General features: G+C 43.4%; 1 protein-coding gene across 1 annotated transcript in view; it reads right to left on the reverse strand.

Annotated features, from left to right (window-relative positions):
* Positions 1–10,752: 10,752 nt before the first annotated feature.
* PCF11 (PCF11 cleavage and polyadenylation factor subunit) overlaps positions 10,753–19,867 on the reverse strand; it is a 35,947-nt gene continuing 26,832 nt past the window's right edge. Inside the window, exons 9-16 of the mRNA XM_056561385.1 lie at positions 18,255–18,357; positions 17,750–17,866; positions 15,962–16,070; positions 15,691–15,874; positions 14,358–14,513; positions 14,162–14,254; positions 12,142–12,177; positions 10,753–11,710 (exon numbers count right to left, since the gene is read on the reverse strand). Of these exons, the coding sequence (XP_056417360.1) occupies positions 11,495–11,710; positions 12,142–12,177; positions 14,162–14,254; positions 14,358–14,513; positions 15,691–15,874; positions 15,962–16,070; positions 17,750–17,866; positions 18,255–18,357 (1,014 nt within the window). The 3' untranslated portion in view covers positions 10,753–11,494. The remainder of the gene's footprint in view (positions 11,711–12,141; positions 12,178–14,161; positions 14,255–14,357; positions 14,514–15,690; positions 15,875–15,961; positions 16,071–17,749; positions 17,867–18,254; positions 18,358–19,867) is intronic.

Below are 19,867 nucleotides of genomic sequence, written 5' to 3' on the forward strand. Positions count from 1 at the left end.
TGACGTCAGAACGTTGCCCACTAGCAGCCCGCCCCGTAGGCTGTAGGCTCCACCCCCCCTATCTGTACACTGCAGCTCTCTGTACCAGTGTTTCCCAACCAGGATGCCTCCAGCTGTTGCAAAACTACAACTCCCAGCATGCCCGGACAGCCTTCGGCTGTCCGGGCATGCTGGGAGTTGTAGTTTTGCAACAGCTGGAGGCACCCTGGTTGGGAAACACTACTCTGTACACACACACAAATAAGCTACTGCTGGTTTTCCTATGTTAGAGCAGAGAATGCTGGGAGTTGTAGTTGAAGCTATAATGAGATATGTTTATTCTAGAACAAACTAGGCCCCGCCCCCTCCTCCCCAGACAAAAAATGGTAAATCAGTTGATCACATGACAGCAACTCAATGCATTTAGGCATGTAGATGTGGTCAAGACAACTCGCTGAAGTTTAACCCCTTAAGGACCAGGCCATTTCACACCTTAGGACTCGGCCGTTTTTTGCACATCTGACCACTGTCACTTTAAACATTAATAACTCTGGAATGCTTTTAGTTATCATTCTGATTCCGAGATTGTTTTTTCGTGACATATTCTACTTTAACATAGTGGTAACATTTTTGTGGTAACTTGCATCCTTTCTTGGTGAAAAATCCCAAAATTTTATGAAAAATTTGAAAATTTAGCATTTTTCTAACTTTGAAGCTCTCTGCTTGTAATGAAAATGGATATTCAAAATAATTTTTTTATTCACATATACAATATGTCTACTTTATATTTGCATCATAAAAGTGACGAGTTTTTACTTTTGGAAGACACCAGAGGGCTTCAAAGTTCAGCAGCAATTTTACAATTTTTCACAAAATTTCCAAACTCACAATTTTTCAGGGACCAATTCAGGTTTGAAGTGGATTTGAAGGGTCTTCATATTAGAAAATACCCCACAAATGACCCCATTATAAAAACTGCACCCCCCAAAGTATTCAAAATGACATTCAGTAAGTGTTTTAACCCTTTAGGTGTTTCACAGGAATAGCAGCAAAGTGAAGGAGAAAATTCACAATCTCCATTTTTTACACTCGCATGTTCTTGTAGACCCAATTTTTGAATTTTTACAAGGGGTAAAAGGAGAAAATGTATACTTATGTTTGTAGCCCAATTTCTCTCGAGTAAGCACATACCTTATATGTCTATGTAAAGTGTTCGGCGGGCGCAGTAGAGGGCTCAGAAGCGAAGGAGCGACAAGGGGATTTTGGAGGGTACGTTTTTCTGAAATGGTTTTTGGGGGGCATGTTGCATTTAGGAAGCCCCTATGGTGCCAGGACAGCAAAAAAAAAAAAAAAAAACACATGGCATACCATTTTGGAAACTAGACCCCTTGAGGAACGTAACAAGGAATAAAGTGAGCCTTAATACCCCACAGGTGTTTCACGACTTTTGCATATGTATAAAAATAAAAATAAAATTTCACTAAAATGTGTGTTTCCCCCCAAATTTCACATTTTTGCAAGGGTTAATAGCAGAAAATACCCCCCAAAATTTGTAACCCCATCTCTTCTGAGTATGGAGGTACCCCATAAGTTGACCTGAAGTGCACTACGGGCGAACTACAATGCTCAGAAGAGAAGGAGTCATATTTGGCTTTTTGAGAGCAAATTTTGCTCGGGGGGGATGTCGCATTTAGGAAGCCCCTATGGTGCCAGGACAGCAAAAAATACCCACATGCCATACCATTTTGGAAACTAGACCCCTTGAGGAACGTAACAAGGGGTAGAGTGAGCATTTACCCCCCACTGGTGTCTGTCAGATCTTTGGAACAGTGGGCTGTACAAAATTTTTAATTTGCACAGCCCACTGTTCCAAAGATCTGTCAGACACCAGTGGGGTGTATATTCTCACTGCACCCCTCATTACATTCCGTGAGGGGTGTAGTTTCCGAAATGGGGTCACATGTGGGTTTTTTTTTTTTTTTTGCGTTTGTCAAAACCGCTGTAACAATCAGCCACCCCTGTGCAAATCACCTCAAATGTACATGGCGCACTCTCCCTTCTGGGCCTTGTTGTGCGCCCCCAGAGCACTTTGCGCTCACATATGGGGTATCTCTGTAGTCGGGAGAAATTGCATTACAAATTTTGTGGGGCTTTTTTCCCTTTTACCTGTTGTCAAAATGAAAAGTATAGGGCAACACCAGCATGTTAGTGTAAAAAGAATATTTTTTTACACTAACATACTGGTGTAGACCCCAACTTCACCTTTTCATAAGGGGTGAAAGGAGAAAAAGCCCCCCAAAATTTGTTAGGCAATTTCTCCCGAGTACGGCGATACCCCATATGTGACCCTAAACTGTTGCCTTGAAATACGACAGGGCTCCAAAGTGAGAGCGCCATGCGCATTTGAGGCCTGAATTAGGGATTTGCATAGGGGTGGACATAGGGGTATTCTACGCCAGTGATTCCCAAACAGGGTGCCTACAGCTGTTGCAAAACTCCCAGCATGCTTGGACAGTTAACGGCTGTCTGGCAATACTGGGAGTTGTTGTTTTGCAACAGCTGGAGGCTCCATTTTGGAAACAGTGGCGTACCAGACGTTTTTCATTTTTATTGGGGAGGGGGGCTGTGTAGGGGTATGTGTATATGTAGTGTTTTTTACTTTTTATTTTGTGGTAGTGTAGTGTAGTATTTTTAGGGTACAGTCACACGGGCGGGGGATTACAGCGAGTTTCCCGCTGCAAGTTTGAGCTGCAAAATTTGCTGCATTGCAAACTTGCAGCCTGATACTCACTGTGAGCCCCCGCCCGTGTGACTGTACCCTGTACATTCACAGGGGGGGGACCTCCAGCTGTTGCAAAACTACAACTCCCAGCATGCACAGTCTATCAGTGCCTACATGGCCTACATGGCCCCCCTCGGCGTTTGCCCTGGATGCCTGCTGAAGCATTTCAGCAGGCATCCGCTTCCGATCTCTGCCTGGCGAGCAGCAGGGATCGGAAAACGCCAGGGCGTACGGGACGTCCTTGGTCCTTAAAGCCCAGGGTGCGGGGACGTCCCCGTGCGTCCTTGGTCCTTAAGGGGTTAAACCTCCAAGGGGATGTAAGTGACTATGAATGTGACATGGTTGTTGGTGCCAGACAGGCCGGTCTGAGGATTTCAGAAACTGCTAATCTACTGGGATTTTTATCGCAGAATCATCTCTAGGGTTTACAGAGAACGGTCCGAAAAAGAGAAAATATCCAGTGAGCAGCAGTTGTGTGGAGGAAAATGCCTTGTTGGTCAGTGGAGAATGGGCAGACTGGTTCAAGATGATAGAAAGGCAACAGTAACTCAAGGTCTGCAGAATACCATCTCTGAAGGCACAACATGCCCAACCGTGAAGCAGATGGGCTACAGCAGCAGAAGACCAAACAGGGTGCCACTCCTGTCAGCTAAGAACAGGAAAGTGATGCTACAGTTCACACAGGTCAACAAAACTGGACAATGGAAGATGGAAGAACGTTGTCTGGTCTGATGAGTTTCCGTTCCAGCTGCGACATTCAGATGTCATCATGTCCATATGGAGGAACTGTGTGATGTCATCATGTCCATATGGAGGAACTGTGTGATGTCATCATGTCCATATGGAGGAACTGTGTCATGTCATCATGTCCATATGGAGGAACTGTGTGATGTCATCATGTCCATTAGTGTTGAGCGGCATAGGCCATATTCGAATTCGCGAATATTCGCGAATATATGGACGAATATTCGTCATATATTCGCGAATATTCGCATATTCGTTATATTATCGTTTTATTTTCGCATATGCGAATATTCACGTATGCGAAAATTAGCATTTGTGAATATTGGCAAAAACAAAATTAGAGCTTGCGAAAATTCGCATATGCGAAAATTAGCATATGCTAATTTTCGCATATGCGAATTTTCGTGCGCCAGTCTCACACAGTAGTATTACAGCCTTCTTTACACCACACAAGCTGGAAGCAGAGAGGGGTGATCACTGTGATGTGTACTGTGAAGAGAAAAAAAAAAAAAAAAAAGAATATTCGTAATTACGAATATATACCGCAATATTTGCGAAATTCGCGAATTTGCGAATATGCGATATTCGCGAATAATATTCGAATTGCGAATATTCGCGAGCAACACTAATGTCCATATGGGGGAACTGTGTGATGTCATCATGTCCATATGGAAGAACTGTGTGATGTCATCATGTCCATATGGAGGAACTGTGTGATGTCATCATGTCCATATAGAGGAACTGTGTGATGTCATCATGTCCATATGGAGGAACTGTGTGATGTCATCATGTCCATATGGAAGAACTGTGTGATGTCATCATGTCCATATGGAGGAACTGTGTGATGTCATCATGTCCATATAGAGGAACTGTGTGATGTCATCATGTCCATATGGAGGAACTGTGTGATGTCATCATGTCCATATGGAGGAACTGTGTGATGTCATCATGTCCATATGGAGGAACTGTGTGATGTCATCATGTCCATATGGAGGAACTGTGTGATGTCATCATGTCCATATGGAGGAACTGTGTGATGTCATCATGTCCATATGGAGGAACTGTGTGATGTCATCATGTCCATATGGAGGAACTGTGTGATGTCATCATGTCCATATAGAGGAACTGTGTGATGTCATGTACATATGGAGCAAATGGGTAAAAGGGGGTGGAACCTGGCACTAGTGAGGTGTACCTAATGAAGTGGACAGTGAGTGTATAATCAGAACTGTCCTATGAACCTATGTCCTGCACTATTATAGGGACACTAATCAGCACGAGGGATGTACTATATATCGTATTCGCAATCGAATTGCGATTTTTGCAAAGTGCAATATAGCCATTTCACCCTATGAAAAAACCTGCAATTATGCGATGAAACAGTGAGCCGCACTCTGAAGGTTCGGGCCTCGCCGCATGGAAGCAGACATGCAGATTAAACTTCGGAGCAGAGTCGGTCACAGGGCTCAGGCAGCTGCAGGCTGAGCTCACAAGCGGCGCCGCCCCTCCAGCCCGCGTCTTACGGTCTCCTCCCAGCAGTGCTCAGTGGTGGGAGGAGGTGCCTGAACCCCACCACGACTGGACGCCATTTATATACGACGCAGCCGTGGAGCTGGGGTGTAGGAAGAGAGCTCAGGTCCGAGTGATGTCCAGCATTAACCCTTTAGACGCCGTGATCAATGTTGATCACGGCATCTAAAATGCCTAAAACAAGTGCCGGTAGCTCAGTGGAGCCGATCAGACAAGCCAAAGGCAGGTAGGGAACCTCTGCTCTTCCCCTCAGCTGATCGGGACCCGGCAGCATTTTGCCGCCGGGTCCCGATCAGCTGAGGGGAAGAGCGGAGGTTCCCTACCTGCCTCTGGCTTGTCTGATCGGCGCTCCAATAATGCAGGCAGCCAGTAGTAATGGAGCGCCAATAACACTGATCAGTGATATGCTATAGACTCCTACGGCACAGCATTGATCAGTGTCTAGAGGCAAAAGATTACATGTGTGTGTCTCCAGCTGTTGCAAAACTACAACTTCCAGCATGCTCGGTCAGCTTTTGGCTGTCTGGGCATGCTGGGAATGGTAGTTTTGCAACAACTGGAGGCATACTGTGTGAAAACACTGCCCCATTAGAAGTAAAAAAAAATAAAAAATAAATAAAAATTGTGAAAAAAAATGTCAAAATATATAGACAATAAATGTGAATAAGCCCCCTCCCCTAAATAAAAGTTTAAATCCCCCTTTTCTGCCCATTTTTCAAATAAAATAAAAATAAACCTAAACATATGTGGTATCGCCACGTGCATAAATGTTCGAACTATTAAAATATAAAAAAAATTATAAAAATTTATGAAACTGGCATAAACATTAAAAAAATACTAAGTCCAGCATTACTGATTTTTGGTCACTTCATATACCAGGGAAAAATAAAAAGTGATCAAAAAGTCCCATCAAAACAGAAATGGCGCTGTGGTGTCCCAGTACCGTATTGCATGCCGTACCTTGTATGGCGGTCCCCAAAGTCAGAGTTACTACGTTCAGGTAGGACCCCCCCAGGTGGAACAGCCCCTAGTCGCCTCTCCTCTATTCTAATTCTGTGGTGTTTATATATGTAGATATTTAATAATAATGTATATATTTGAAATAATGTATAGTATGCTTACCTTGTTAGCGTCGCAGGACCTTCGGTCATGTGACAATGTTAATTCCTCTATGGAATGTTGGAGGTCCTGGGGTCACATGCTACCCATAATTCTATGTGAAGGTGAGTGACATCCGTTTGAACCAATTAGCTCTAGTCCAGCCCCTGCCCATATAAGGGAGCTGTAGCCAATTATTGCTCTCTTGGGTTGCTGCTCTCGTGGATGCCGGACTAGCAGGACGGATCTGCGCAACTTACAAAGACACGCTAGGCCTGAAAACCTACCGGTCTCATCTGAACTAAACTGTGAGTTCTAATCTAATCCCCGCTAAAGCTAGTGTGACTACTGGACTGCAACTAAATCCCCTAAATCCAGTGGAACAGCACATATCATTCTACGGACTCTAAAACGCTTAAAGTCCCAACCACTGTCAATCTCTGAGACTTTGCATGTATAGAGACTGTTCCTGTTATGAAGCTTGTATAAAACCTTCAGTAAAAGTTCCAACTGTTTTCAGCAAACTCTCCAGTTGTGGACATTCAATTATTCTATACCTCCCTATCGCTCTTGAGAAGGGTGGCAGTAGGACAAGCATTACAGAGGAGCCCTCACCCTGGCGTCACGAATAGAAAGGGTTAACCAGACACCCTTTAGTCACTGCACAGCTACACCCCATATACCCTACTCCCCCAGGCTATCACAGTGCCAATAAAAAAAAAATACAGATGACAGCGCAAAAAATAAGCCCCACTGTATATGGAAAAATAAGAAAGTTTTGGGGGTCAGAAGGAAACATTTTAAAGGAGTACTCCAGTGCAGTAAAACTCACCCCCATCCAAAAGAAAGGGAAGTCTGACCGCTGGTACCCCCTACGATCCCCTGTATGGCACCCTGGCAGTCCACAGGAAGGGGGGTGCCGACCCCACATGAAGCGGAGTCCGACAGCCCCCCTCCATGTATCTCATAGAGCTAGATGGGAGTGTTTCGGTCACCGCTTCCTGCAGGGTCTACACACCCCCTTCCTGTGGACTGCCAGTGCGCCATGCAGGAGACCACAGGGGGTCCTAGCGGTCGGACTCCCCGCGACTTAAAACTTATTCCCTTTCCTTTGGATTGGGGATAAGTTTTACTGCACTGTAGTACTACAATCCCCCCCCCCCCCCCCATTTTATGTTGGCATTATGAAATAGGAGGGATTATACAATTTTTTTATTACATCTCATATTGAAATCGCAAAATTTACCTCCATACTCGCAATCGCACATTTTCCCTAAATCGTGCAGCCCTAGTCAGCTCTGTTCTGTAACCTTGTGCAGAGGAAGAGTGGTGCAGTTTCCTTTAGCAACCTATTAAATTGCCTTATTAAAGGGGTACTCCGCTGCTCAGCACTTGGAACAAACTGTTCTGAATGCTGGAGCCAGCGCCTGTGGCGTCAGCCCCGCCCCCTCAATGCAAGTCTATGGGAGGGGGCGTGACGAATGTCACACCCCCTCCCATAGACTTGCATTGAGGGGGCGGGGCTATGACATCACAAGCTCCCAGTGCCGGCTCCAGCTTTCGGAACAGAGTGTATTCACACCTGCTTGTTTTATATGCAGTCCTGTTCTATCACCCATAAAGGGAACCTGTTATCACTTTCATGCTGCCCGAAACGCGAGCCGTCAGAGCGGGCACCAGTGGCTTCTCCCCACTCAGTCAGCTTTGATTGATAGGTACAGGTATCTCTCTGCTTGGGCTGAGGCTGGGTTCACACCATTATTTCAATTTCAAAACCGTACAGAATCGTATTGAAAACCGTATGTCAAACGATGCATCCGGTTCTGTCCGTTTTGCTGTACGGTTTTGTCCGTTTTTTTTCCCATACCCAAAACTGTAGCCTACCACAGTTTTTGTCTGGGTGAAAAACCGTATACTTTTTTTTTTTTTTACATGGGAGTCAATGGGAATCGTACAGAACCGTATGTGCGTACGGTTTTTGACTTTGCAGGGTTTTTTTCTTGCAATTTCAGTCAAACAAGTTAAACTTTATTCATAATGGAGTGAAAAGTTAAAACTAGAGATGAGCGAACTTATAGTAAATTTGATTCGTCACGAACTTCTCGGCTCGGCACTTGATGACTTATCCTGCATAAATTAGTTCAGCTTTCAGGTGCTCCGGTTGGCTGGAAAAGGTGGATACAGTCCTAGGAGACTCTTTCCTAGGATTGTATCCACCTTTTCCAGCCCACCGGAGCACCTGAAGGCTGAACTAATTTATGCAGGAAAAGTCATCAACTGCCGAGCTGAGAAGTTCGTGACAAATCGAATTTACTGTAAATTCGCTCATCTCTAATCTTAACCCTTCCAGCACTTAGCTGCTGAATACTACTGAGGACGGAGTTATTTTCTGTCTGACCACAGTGCTCTCTGGACAGTACCTGACATTGACTGAGGTGACATCAGAGCAGGAGCAATTCCCCATAGCAAACCTCTCCTGCTCTGGACAGTTCCTGACATGGACAGAGGTGTCAGCAGAGAGCACTGTGGTCAGAGTGGAAAGAACTACACATCTTCCTCTGGAGCATACAGCAGCTGATAAGTACTGAAAGGATTAAGATTATTCTTTTTTTTTTTTATAGAAGTAATTTACAGATCTGTAACTTTCTGGCACCAGAAATAGTTTTCCACTGGAGTACCCCTTTAACACACCAGGGCATCCCTTTAAGTCTTGAGCGGTGGACTTATGAGGCAAGTGCTGTGCTCGCTTTATAGACTAAGTGACGGCTCCTATCAGCAACCGTGCACTTACAGTCAATGACTGGGAAGCTGTATGCGTCACCCCTCCGCTTTCAGTCTCTCTTAGCCTTGATAAATGGTGAACGTGTTATATCCGTACACTGCAGCTCTCTATACCATCATTAACCCCTTAAGTGCTGTAATTAATAGCAAACAAACTCAAGCGCACACCGTAAAATCCCCCATATTTTGTTTTTTAAATACAAAAAGTACAAAAACTTACACAAAATGGATACACCTTTTCGTGTAAGTTTTTTGAATGGAAAGTTAGTGGGTAAGGCAAGCAATTTGGTTGCATACGGTTTTCAAACACAAAATTGTACTGCAAAAACGTGATGTGAATGCACCCCTAAAGGAACACTAAATATACAACATGCACAAGCAGTATCATAGCGCTTCCTTCCTATAATACTATTTGTCTTATTACAATTAAAAACTGAAATATATAAAAGAAATCTTTGTCCCAGATCAGCCTGGGCCCTCTAATCACTGTGCTATATGTCTGGTTGTAAGATACCTGGCTTCAGCAGGAGCCTCCCCCCTTTGCAGTAGGCCAAGGATTCTTAAACAGATTATCCAGGAAGAGAAAAACAGCTTTCTTTTAAACAGCTCCAGGCCTGTCCCCAGGTTGTGTGTGGTATTAAAACTTTGCTCCTTTCACTCTATGGAACGGAGCTGCAGAACCACACCCGACCTGGAGACAGACCGGGAGCGGTTTTTAAAAGAAAATAGCTCTATTTTTCTATTCCTGAATAAATCCTTTAAGATCCATCACCTCAGATGTTTGCCAGCCTAAAATAGAACTGATCAGCAACGATTAGGCTGGGTTCACACCACGTTTTTCAAATACGGTAACCGTATACGGTTTTCCGCAAAAACATATACGACCGTATCCGAAAACCTATGCATAGAGAATGCATTGTAAACCGTATTCTAAATGTTGTGTACGGTTGCATCCGTTTTGCCTCGGATACGGTTTTGCTGATTTTTTCAACCGTAGGCAAAAACGCTGTCGACCACGTTTTTTTTGCCTCCTGATTGTAAACCGTATGCGAACCGTATGCGGTTCTTTTAACATTGCTGTCTATGAGAACCGTACACAGAATTTCAGAATACGGTTGCACACGGTTTTTCTAATCCGTTTTTGGAGTTGACACATGCGCAGATTGGAATTTCAATAGAACAATAGTAACTTTATTAAATTGCTGGAAAACTAATGCCAACAAACTGCATCAGTTTTTGCCAACTGTTTTGCTAAACGGATAGAACCGTACATACGTTTTGGAACCATATACGGGGAAAAACCGTATACGTTTTAATTTGGAGTCATACGGTTGTATATGGTTGCATACGTTTTTTTCGCGGAAAGCCGTATACGGTAACCTTATTTGAAAAACGTGGTGTGAACCCAGCCTTATAGGGATTATCCAGTGAGAGGCAACTTATCCTGCAGACAGGGCATGAGTGCTTGATCATGGGGGTCCGACTGCTGGGACCCCACCTCTCAATGAGAGTCAGGGTCCAGTTCAGGACATTGCGGGGATCCCAGCAATCAGACACATGTGATGTCTTTCAATGGATAAATCAGTGTTTCCCAACCAGGGTGCCTCCAGCTGTTGCAAAACTACAACTCCCAGCATGCCCGGACAGCCTTTGGCTGTCCGGGCATGCTGGGAGTTGTAGTTTTGCAACAGCTGGAGGCACCCTGGTTGGGAAACACTGGGATAACCCCTTGTCCATGATCCCCCCCCTTAAAGAAAACAGCACGTATACCCAAAGCCATTCTGGCCGCACAGTTTTCCAAGTAGTTTCTCAATAAAGACAACACAACGTTATTTTATTCTAGATTTTGTTTTATTAGTAATTAAATCTTAACATTTATTTTGTACTCAAAGCATTCGGAAAAGGTGAACACTGAAAATAAAGCGAGCGGTCAAGATGGAGGAATAAGCCTTTGAGAGTATCTACATGCCTCCTGCTTTGTAGTATTTCTCTTTATCTTCTATTAAATTAAAGTTCTCTTTCCTTGTTACCTGTTCAGGATATTCATCGTCCTGTTCCTCTATTCATAAATAAAAACTACACTAGAAACCAAACACAGAAGAAAAAACAAAAAACAAAAAAAACTTACTTGTCCTCACAAAGGGGAAAAAAATGAAAAACTTGCTATTTAATTACACCCATCTAAGAAAATTCTGCAAAAATTACATTTCCAACCAAAAGTAAAGCAGTTTTAATTTTTTTTTATTATTATTATTTTTTTATTTTTATTTTTTTAACCTTTTGAATGGTGTGCATAAACATTACACTTTATGTATAGCAAAAATAATTTTATTTATAATTTACAGTCAAGGTGAAAATCATACAGAACCTCTTTTTTATAAGATTTTACAATCTGCACACATTTACAGAATTGTCGTCACACATGAAACTGTGCAGGCAGCATAAGAAAAAAAATTATAATAATAAATCAAATACAAAAATGTATTCAATAACAAAATAGTTAACCGGGGCCCTGCCCCAGTTATAAGTTCTTCGCTTTCATAGATGGCGGAAGGTTTTACTCTGTAAAAAGGTGCGGGTTTATACCGGCTCATAGGGTTCTGGCTTGATCTCTGTTAACAGAGGGATGGATTCGGCGCAGTGAGAGGCCGTGTCGGCGCCGGGCTCCTCCTTTATTCTGACTGCGGTGTCGGAAGCGTTTCCCGCTTCCTCCTTTACGAGTCTTAACATTGCGTTCAGTGGGTTTTCTAGAAGTGTTTTACTAGGGGACGGTGTGCAGTCTAAAAAGGAGGAGGTCTGAAAGAAGAGAGGGAAAGAAGACGGGTAAATACACAGAAGGATGAAGTTGTGATGGCAAAAGGATAGGCAAACGTGTGGTGCATAGGTAGACCATGACTTGTTTATTTTTTTATTGTAAGTATTTATTTTTATTTATATCAAAACATTAAAAATTCCAACAATACGTCATAAATCCGATCCCCCCCCTCCCACCCCTAACCTGCGCGTGGGACAAAAAAAATAAAAAAAATACCATAACTATGTTTACTTTCTTTTTCTCTTCCCTAAAGATATGTTACAGGGGGCGCTGTTTAATTAAACAGAAATACTACTGGTTACCTCTATGGCGTGTTCCTGTTGAATGGAAAGTTACTGTGAAAAAGCAAATGTTACTTACAAGACTCATCTCCCATTTTTACAGCATAAAGCGGTCACTGCGGAATACTTACATTTTTATAATCTTCATAACAGGATGGATGGTAAATCTAATAAAAGGAGAAAAAAAAAAAAAGTCTTATTAATGCATGATTACAAATAGAAGTCATTCACACAGATATACGCTATATCGGGATGCTTCCCTCTAGGGTGCCAATTAGAGATGAGCGAACTTACAGTAAATTCGATTTGTCACAAACTTCTCGGCTCGGCAGTTGATGACTTATCCTGCATAAATTAGTTCAGCTTTCCGGTGCTCCGGTGGGCTGGAAAAGGTGGATACAGTCCTAGGAGACTCTTTCCTAGGAATGTATCCACCTTTTCCAGTCCACCGGAGCACCTGAAAGCTGAACTAATTTATGCAGGATAAGTCATCAACTGCCGAGCCGAGAAGTTTGTGACGAATCAAATTTACTGTAAGTTCGCTCATCTCTAATTGCTGTCAATGGGACGGTGCTTAATGGTGGAGGTTGCTGCAGGTGGAATTCCAAATTTCCATAGTGTCCATGGGACCTTATATTATGAGGCCATGCAGGTCACAAAGCAATTGATGTTTAAACCTTAATCCCATAAGTAACAACTGGTTTATAACGATTTATTTCGAAAGTAGTTTAGTTTCTTTTAGTATTTCTTTAGAATTTGCATTACACTTTACCCAAACCAGTGAGATAAGCTAAGTTTAGTGGACTTGAAGCTTATGACAGACAAAAACGAAATTTAAACTAAACCTAAATCTAAAATTTACTCTCAAAATGAATACAGGTCAGTGACAGAGTTGGGAGAGAATGCGCTAAGTGCACAATTCTCCAGGCTCAGACCCCGACCAATGAAAACTTTTTACATTTCTTCACCACAAATCAAAAGTGTTTTTTTTTTTTTTAAATGGGGGAGATTCTCATTAACTGCTGTAATTTCTGTTCCAGGGATATTACTCACTTTTTTTGTCCTTACATTTGCAAAGGTCTCTTGTGCGGCTTTGAAAATATGTAAAAATTCATTTTAAAAGGGTTCTCCGGCGCTAACACATCTTATCCCCTATCCAAAGGATAGGGAATTAGATGCCCACCGCTGGGGACCCCTGTGATCTTCCACGCCGCACCCTGTTAGAATCAGCCCCCGGAGTATGCTCGCTCCGGGTCTGATTATTAGCGATCACCGGGACGGAGCATAGTGACGTCACGCTCCGCCCCCTCAATGCAAGCCTATGGAGGGGCGTGACAGCAATTCTTAAAAAAGGATTTTTGTTTAAATAAAATTTTTAAATAATTCTCTCTTTTTTTTTTATAATTACTTAAACAACACATATTCCCCCAAACACAAAGAAAAAAAAACAAAAATAAAACTACAACCATTTCTGTGATTTCTACACTATCAAAAAGCTGGTGTGAAATTTTTGATGTAAACTGGACTCTCCCCCCTTTGAAAATATTATGTAAAGCAGAAAATATACGTGGACACGCTTACTTTTACAAAACTGATGTGAACAGTGTAAACCGTGGCACAAAGCTCTTCGAAAATGTGGTCGATACTTTTTGCGCTAGAATTTTGGCGAAAAATTCTTTGAGAATCTCCCCCTCCGAGTACCCATTTAAAAAAGTAGCTGCAGGGACAATTAGCTGACCGTTTTGGGTCTTGCAGACAACAAATGGCTGATTTTGTAAGGTGTCCCTAGCAAGAGACTACCCAATCCCATGTCTATATGCTCTAATACAGGGTTTCCAGACCAGTGTATCTCCAGCTGTTGCAAAACTACACACAGGCAAAGGCTTTCTGGGCATCCTGTGAGTTGTAGTTTTGAAACAGCTGGAGGCACCCTGGCATTTTCTAAGCAATGTGCCTCCAGCAAAACTGCAACACTCCCAGCATGCTACAACTCCCAGCATGCCTTTGGCTGTCCGGGCATGCTGGGAGTTGTAGCTTTGCGACCACTGATTGGATAACACTGAGCAATATATCCATGTTAAAAGTTTGTGTATAACCATACAGAGAGATTAGTGGCAGAAAACACACATCCTCCATATTTACTTATCTCACCTTTTCATTGACACACATGGCGTTCTTTAGATGCCATTCCTCCTCCTCCTCATCCCAATACTGTTCAAACTGCTCTTTGCAAATGTCACAAATCTATGGGGGAAAAACTAAATTATTGCAGCTATTGTAAACCTCAGTCAGGTGGTCAATAATATATATTTAAAGGGGAAAAAAAAAGTCCCGTGCCATCCAATACCTCATCTGCTCCGGCAGGTCCGGCTGGCACACTCTGAAATTCCTTCTCCTTTGCAGCCTCCTGAGTTTTTAGTATAACCTCCTCATGGACTTTTTCAAAGAACTGACTTTTAGCTCTTTCCTCTAAGTCAGCAATTTCCTCAAATTCTATCCAATCCTAAAATAAAACAAGACTTTTATCATCCAGTTGTTTGGACATTCTAAACAGTTGGCATAAGGTTACCGCAGAGACCTGAGTTCTTATACAGTGGTCCCTCAAATTAGGCTGGATTCACACCACGGTTGTAGCACACAGCTGCCAGATCCAGCTGGGGGATGGGGAAAACCGTGCGCTCCCGTACTGGTTTTGTGACCGGACCTAAAACCGTAGTTTACTATGGTTTTAGGTCTGGTCACAAAACCAGATTCGGCGCCGGTCCGGCTGGGGAAAACTGTGCACTCCCCCGTACCCCAGCCGGACCGGCGCTTAACTCCAATGACTTAAATGAGCCGACTGGAGTCACTGGCAGCCATGCGCTGCAACCGTGGTGTGAATCCAGCCTTACAGTATTAATTGGTTCCAGGACAACCATTGTATGTTGAGACCATAACTTTATGGAAACCTGGTAATTGGTTCTGAAGCCCCAAATGTCATCCAAAAATAGGAAAAAAGTGAGGATTAAAAGAAAAAAAAAGTAGATGACTAATACAGATGAAGTAAGTTCTTACATATAAAAGTAATAAAGATCTGCTGGAGCTGTAATCACTGTCTATGTAGAGGACAGGAGCTTCTTCGGGGTCCTGTACAGTACACACAATGGGGGAGACTTATCAAAACCTGTACAGAAGAAAAGTTGCTGAGTTGCCCATAGCAACCAATTCAATCTCTAATTTTTAACAAGGCCTCTGCAAAATAAAAGCAGCAATCTTATTGGTTGCTATAGGCAACAGGGCAACTTTTCCTTTGCACTGGTTTTGATAAATCTCACCCAATGTCCTAAAACAGTAACATGGAGCTGCCCTCACCTGAGGTCCAAAAGGAGCAGCTAACCCCCTGGTACAGGTAAAGAGTAGTACAGAATGTGTAGTACCACCCTGTACTGTAGGGGGCACTACCAGACAGGAATTCAGTGCATACGTAATACAGGTGTTTTACCAGTGAATGACCATTCTGATTGGTCAGTTCTTCCAGCCATTGACACGTCTCGTAGATCTGGACTGTCTGTAACATTGTATGTTTAGTCTGGTTTCAAGTTACAATGGTCCAGAAAAGACCATTGTATGTTGAGGGATCACTCTATAGATAGAACATTAGCAGCTTATATTGTGTGTCTAAACAAGCCCTTTATACGTACTTTTAGGCTGTAGTACCATCTGCGGTAGGTTACTTTCCGGCTGAAATCCTTCTCGGTTCTGTTTTGTCGGTAATGCCAGTCCAAGTGATCTGCATAGACGTCGGTCTGAGATTTGGTAAACCGCATCCCACAAGAGTAGCACTGGATGCCAGTGTACAAACGGGTAATTACGCTCTCATGGCGACTAAGGGAAGACGAGAGGAATAATTATAAACTGTACATTTACAGCAGCTTTCGCTTGACGCCGACTGTCTGAAAAACTTTTACTCACTGTTTCAGATCCTCCATAGCAAAACCAGTGAGGTCCAGAACATCCGGATCCTCGGAAGGCTCTTCGTCTTCCTCCTCTTGTGTAGGCTGAGAAGAGGTTTCTGTTGCTTCTATACAAAATAAAATTATATATTAGTTCAAAAGTAGTCAAACATTTATCAGTATATACAAAAAAAAGAAGGTTGCAGCAGCACTCAGGTCAAAAAAAATGGAGGCTCTTAGCACACTTTTCGATCAAAACGTGTCCCTCATCCACCACGCGGAGGTTTATCAGTATATACATTGCAGAAACACAATTTCCAAATTTTAAAAGGGAACCGGTCATCACTTTGCTGCCTGAACCACCAAGTCATTCAGTCGGTCCCCGACAGCCATGATTGATAGATCTCTCCCTGTTTGGTTACAGAGTTCTATCAATGCTGGTGGGGCAGGAAAAAGCCACTGGGGGCCACCTCATCGACTTCTAGTTCAGACAGAAAGAATGAGAAGTTGGCTAAATTATGAATTTTAGCAATGGACCACCCAATTCCATGACCATATGACCTAATAGTACATAATAGTCTTTAACACAACAGTTTTTTTATGCATCTGTATCTGCAGTAAGTCAGAACAGAGCAGCATTTCCCAAGCATTGTGCACCCAGCTGTTGCAAAACTACAACTCCCAGCATGGCCGGACAGCCAAAGGCTGTCCGGGCATGCTGGGAGTTGTAGTTTTGCAACAGCTGGTGGCACAATGCTTGGGGAAAAAAAAAAAAAAAAAAAAAAAAAGAGTTCTGACATTAAATTCAATTTCTGTGCATGAAAATTTCCTTAGTGTTTACATGCAATTTGTAAAATCCAATGCACTTGCCTGCTACTGTATTCCGCAGCAGATTACACACCTATGCAAGTCCACAGTATTCTCTTCTTATGTGGTATTACCTTAAAGGGGTACTCCACTCAGACATCTTATCCCCTATACTAAAGGATAGGGGATAAAGATGTCTGATTGCAGGGGTCCTACAGCTGGGGACCGCCGCAATCTTGGCTGAAGCACCCCAGACATCCCGCACACGAATGCCGTATGACTGGCGACGTGGGGCAGAAGCTCGTGACATCACGGTCAAGGTATAAGGCTATCCTTCATACTAGATAGAGATAAGCATAAGGCTATCCTTCATATAAGATAGAGATAAGCATAAGGCTATCCTTCATATAAGGTAGAGATAGGTATAAGGCTATCCTTCATATTAGATAGAGATAAGCATAAGGCTATCCTTCATATAAGGTAGAGATAGGTATAAGGCTATCCTTCATATTAGATAGAGATAAGCATAAGGCTATCCTTCAGATAGGGATAGGCATGAGTCTCGGGAAGTCTTGGCCATGCCCCCTCAATGCAAGTGTATAGGAGGGGGCGCCTCCCATAGACTTGCATTGAGGGGGCATGACTGTGACGTCACGAGCGGGGCGCGGCGATGAGACATCTTATTCCCTATCCTTTGGTAGGGGCGGAGTACCCCTATAATCAAGGACAATATAGCCCCCCCCCTCACCAGTACTGTGCGAGTACAGAATTATACATTCAAATAAAGTCCAGTAAGGTTTAGGTCTATGGGGCAAATAGCCATTATAACCACTCTAAACAGTAAAGCTAAATTAGGGACCAACCTTGTACCCAGCCACCCTCCCCCAACCAGGCAAATTTCTGACTTTGGGATCATCAACCCAAAAAGTGGGCCCATATATACACAGCACAAAATTTAAAAGGAAGTGGGCCTCAGTTTTTTTCCATAGCGTTTACTTACGAGAGGAAGAAGTTTCAGTCTGAGACGCTTTAAGTATTCCTGTGGAAAGCAGCTTGGAAAACAATTCATTGACATCCAGCTGACCCAAGTGATTTTCTGGATTAGGAAACGTAGGTCCTGAAAAATACACAAAGAGGTAAGGACTTTTAATTTTATTTCCCCCAACAAAACAGAAGACAAATAATGCAGTATACACATGTGCTGAATGTGGTCACCATATCATGACAAGCAGGAAGATTAATGGTCAGGTCTAGTTTGCTGTCTTTTAACACATTGGTGCCTGAGTTTCACTAGTGGGTATAGAGTGGTGCCACTAGGAGGCGACACTAAGCTGAAACGGATTAACTCAGTGTCTTGCTTGGTGTCTGTAGGAGGCAGACTTCTCCTGCCACATTTTTATATTTCTATTGTATTTATTTATTTTCCTTGATGACCAAGATTTATCCCACAGTGAAACAAACCTGAGACATTCTTACTGCCTGAGAGGTAATGTAACACAACATACCTGGCTGGTTGTGTGCAAATACACCGGTGTTCGACATCTGTGCTGAGGGCAAAGGTTCTTGGGTGAAAGGTGCTGGCTGGGTCATACCATCCATGGGCTGAAACTAGAGTAAGTGAAGAATAGAAACTGTTACTAAAACCATTGCACTTTACTTGCACCTTGTAATTTATTTGTCTCCAATTTCTTCTTGTTGGAAACCATCTAGTGTGTTACCTATAATTTACCACCAAAGACAGTGTTTCCCAACCAGGGCGTCTCCAGATGTTGCAAAACTACAACTCCCAGCATGCCTGGACAGCCTTTGGCTGTCCAGGCATGCTGGGAGTTGTAGTTTTGCAACACCTGGAGGCACACTGGTTGGGAAACATTGACCTAAGACTCTGGAGACTGTAAACACTTTACTAACTCTCCCCTCCTACAGGGTCTAGAAAGGTTACCTGTAAGGGTGGGTTCACACTACGTTTTCTCCCATACGGGAGCGCATACGGCAGGGGGGAGCTAAAACCTCGCGCTCCCGTATGTCATTCATTTCAATGAGCCGGCCGGAGTGAAAGGTTCGGTCGGCTCATTTTTGCGCCATATGCGGTTTTACAACCGGACCTAAAACTGTGGTCGACCACAGTTTTAGGTCCTTTTGAAAAAGCGCATACGGCGCAAAAATGAGCCGACCGAACGTTTCACTCCGGTCGACTCATTGAAATGAATGACATACGGGAGCGCATACGAAGGCCTACGGGAGCGTGAGGTTTTAGCTCCCCCCTGCCGTATGCGCTCCCGTATGGGAGAAAACGTAGTGTGAACCCACCCTAATTTACTAACCAGAGGTTGTTATAAGCAGGAGGTCTAGAAGCTATAAACCTGGTTCTGTTTAAATCAATGGATCTAAGCTGCAATACCAAATATAACCATGTGTGGTGCAGTTTCTTTTAGAAATCAGCTGTTTTCTCTAAGGGTGCTTTCACACTACGTTTTCAGATTACAGCCGCCGGATCCGACTGGGGGAGGGGAAAACCGTGCGCTCACGTACCCCAGCCGGACCAGCACTGAAATCCATTGACTTTAATGAGCCGACTGGGGTCACCTTTTGACTCCGGTCGGCTCGATTCTGCCCCGTATCCGGTTTTGTGACCAGAACTAAAACAGTAGTATACTACGGTTTTAGGACCAAAATGAGCCAACCAGAGTCAAACGGTAACTCCAGTCAGCCCATTAAAGTCAAGGGATTTCAGCGCTGGCCTACGGCTTCCGGATCCGGCTGGGGGAGGGGAAAACCGTGCGCTCCCATGCCCCAGCCGAATCCGGAAGCCTTAGGCTGAAAACAGTGTGTGAAAGCACCATAATCTTAGATTAACTGAGGCCGTATAAGGGACTAGGGCTGTGAGTGATCTTTACAAAAACAACATTGAATAATGTCAGCTATAGCCGCTCAGTAGCACGCGCTGATACACGGATACGGTCTGATACTTCTGTGTTTCAAGTCTTCACTATGTCCAATATTTATACTTTTTGTCAATCAATCCAAACCGGGCTTGTTAAAGGTTGCCATAAAACATGTTGGACTTTATTAAAACTGTATAAACCCCCTTAAGGGCAAGCTGGGACATACCAAGTTT

Source organism: Hyla sarda, chromosome 2, assembly GCF_029499605.1.
Source record: "Hyla sarda isolate aHylSar1 chromosome 2, aHylSar1.hap1, whole genome shotgun sequence".
In the NCBI taxonomy this organism is placed as follows: domain Eukaryota; kingdom Metazoa; phylum Chordata; class Amphibia; order Anura; family Hylidae; genus Hyla; species Hyla sarda.